The sequence below is a fragment of the Vicia villosa genome, unplaced genomic scaffold (assembly GCF_029867415.1).
Source record: "Vicia villosa cultivar HV-30 ecotype Madison, WI unplaced genomic scaffold, Vvil1.0 ctg.000004F_1_1_1, whole genome shotgun sequence".
NCBI classification, from domain to species: domain Eukaryota; kingdom Viridiplantae; phylum Streptophyta; class Magnoliopsida; order Fabales; family Fabaceae; genus Vicia; species Vicia villosa.
Window position 1 is genome coordinate 1,681,149 of NW_026704934.1, and position 2,317 is coordinate 1,683,465.

The 2,317-nt window shown below is 37.5% G+C and overlaps 1 protein-coding gene across 1 annotated transcript; it reads left to right on the forward strand.

Moving 5' to 3' along the window:
• The first annotated feature begins 1,374 nt into the window (after nt 1-1,374).
• Nucleotides 1,375-2,086, forward strand: LOC131621390 (uncharacterized). The gene is made up of 3 exons (XM_058892428.1): nt 1,375-1,392; nt 1,502-1,507; nt 1,559-2,086. Exons 1-3 carry the CDS (start codon nt 1,375-1,377, stop codon nt 2,084-2,086), a joined length of 552 nt encoding a protein of 183 aa, XP_058748411.1.
• The last annotated feature ends 231 nt before the right edge of the window (nt 2,087-2,317 follow it).

A 2,317-nucleotide genomic window follows, 5' to 3' on the forward strand; every position in this document is an offset into this window, starting at 1 on the left:
GTATTATAGGGAATATTATTTAAGTAAATAATTAGTTGGAATATTGATTATTTTATTTAATTAAATTAATATTTAGTGGGATAAAATTTATCTTCATTAGTTGGGATAAATTATATTAATATTATAATAAGGAAAAGAGGGGGAATAGGGAGAGAAAAATTGTCAGTACGTGAAAAAGAGGAAAAAGGAGAAAGCAGAGTTAAGGCATAAAAGAAAGAGAAACTTCATTAGAGAAGCTTCGAAACTCAACAATTCAGGTAAGGGTGAGAATCTCTCTCATGTATGGGTTGTATGATAACATGTAGGTGTGGGTTTTAGTCACTATAGGATTGTATTTCTCTTTTCGATGTTCCGAGCAATAAATGCTATTATGTTATAGTGTAATGAATGTGTGAATGGTGTATGGTTATATGATGTGTTGTTACAATACTAACGTTGAATGCTTGTAACACATGAATATATGACCAGTGACTGTTTTGGTGTGGTACATTGGTTAAGATGAATGTCATTGTACGTATTGTTGTTGCATGTCATCCATAAATCATGCATCATGGTGTTTGGACGATGGTCCGCTTTTGGTGAGCCTCAATCCTATGGTGGGATTGGGTGCGAGTAGCTGGTTCTAGGTGAGAATTGGTGAAGCGTTACCTATGGTAATGGTGACGATTTTTGGTGTGCTTTGATCCTGTGGTGGAGACCAGGAGCAAAACAACCTGGGAGTTCAGTTTTGGTACCATATGCATAGAGTTTGGTCTCATTGCATTGTATTGTGTGTGTATGTGTGTGTATATATTGTGTTATGTTGTTTGGAGTGTGTAGAGAGAAAATTGTTGGTTGGATAATCATATATGTAATATTGGTATGCTTACATATTATTATGCAATTCCATTATATGATTGTGATTTCTCACCCCTTTTGTTTGAATGTTGCCTCCACATGGGTAACGTGCACATACTCAGGAGTATAGGCGTGGAAGTTAGAGGAAGAGGTTACTCTTCCTTATGCGTGTGTTGAGCCGGTGTCTACTATGATATGTAACACTGAGGGAGAACACTTATTTTGTTTATGTTGGGAGGAAACTATATGTATACCTTTGTTGGCTAGTTTTTATGTTTGATAATTATGTATGATCATGGTGGTTATAACTCATGTTTGATAAGTAAAACTATTTGTTGTTGATGTTTTCTGCTGCTAATAAAATATTGAAGTTCAGACTTGAATGTGTTTGGAATTATGTTTTGATTTTTATACATGTGTGTTACATATCCTGTTGTATGAGCTACTCGAAGATGAATGTAGCATCCTCATTATTTAGAGGTTCTAAATTACTTTGAATTTTATTTATAAATTACGCTATGGAATATAGGGTGTTACATGGTGGTACTAGAGCAGGTTGGTATGTCCGTCCAAGTTGTTAAGTCTATGGAGTGTGACCGTTGAATATTGTCGGGGTCGAGGTAGTTTCTGCTAACCATTATTTGTTGTTATTATCGTGAAACAGGAAATGGTTAGAAGAAATATTGTTGTGATTGTTGCTGCTTTGTAGGTTGTCGCTTAGGCTGTGCAGAATCAGCCTAATGCTTGTGAGAACGATGAGTTCCATAATCTGGGAGATTTTCAAAGGAACAACCCGCCTACTTTTAAGGGTATGTATGATCCTGATGGATCGCAGACTTGGCTCAAAGAGATTGAGAGGATCTTCTGTGAGATAGACTATTCTGAAACTCGTAAGGTACGGTTTGGCACGCATATGCTGGCTGAGGAGGCTGATATTTGGTGGATCAATGTCCGTCAAGTGCTAGAAACTTCAGGAAAAATGATTACTTGGGTTGTGTTTTGTAGAGAATTTATGAGGAAATACTTTTTGGAATATGTTCGCGAGAAGAAGGAGATTGAATATCTAGAGCTGAAACAAGGGAGTTCATCTGTTACTGAGTATGTTGTCAAGTTCATGGAATTGGTGAAGTTCTATCCTCATTACAGTAAGGCAACTGCTGATTTCCCAAAGTGTATCAAGTTTAAGAATGGTTTGCGTCTGGAGATCAAGCAAGCTATTGGTTATCAACAGACCCGCAAGTTTCCATAGTTGGTGAATAGCTGTAGAATCTTCGAGGAAGATAGTATGGCTAAGTCAGCTCACTATAAGAGTCTGAGCGAGAAGAGAGGGAAACAACATCTGAACCATGAGAAGCCTCATAATGCTCTAATTGAAAAAGGTAAACAGAGGGTTGTTGATGCTAAGAGGCCAAGTGGGGGAGGTGGTCTTGCTCCTCTTAAATGTTTTAGGTGTGGTGAGTCGGGTCATCGTGCCAATGAT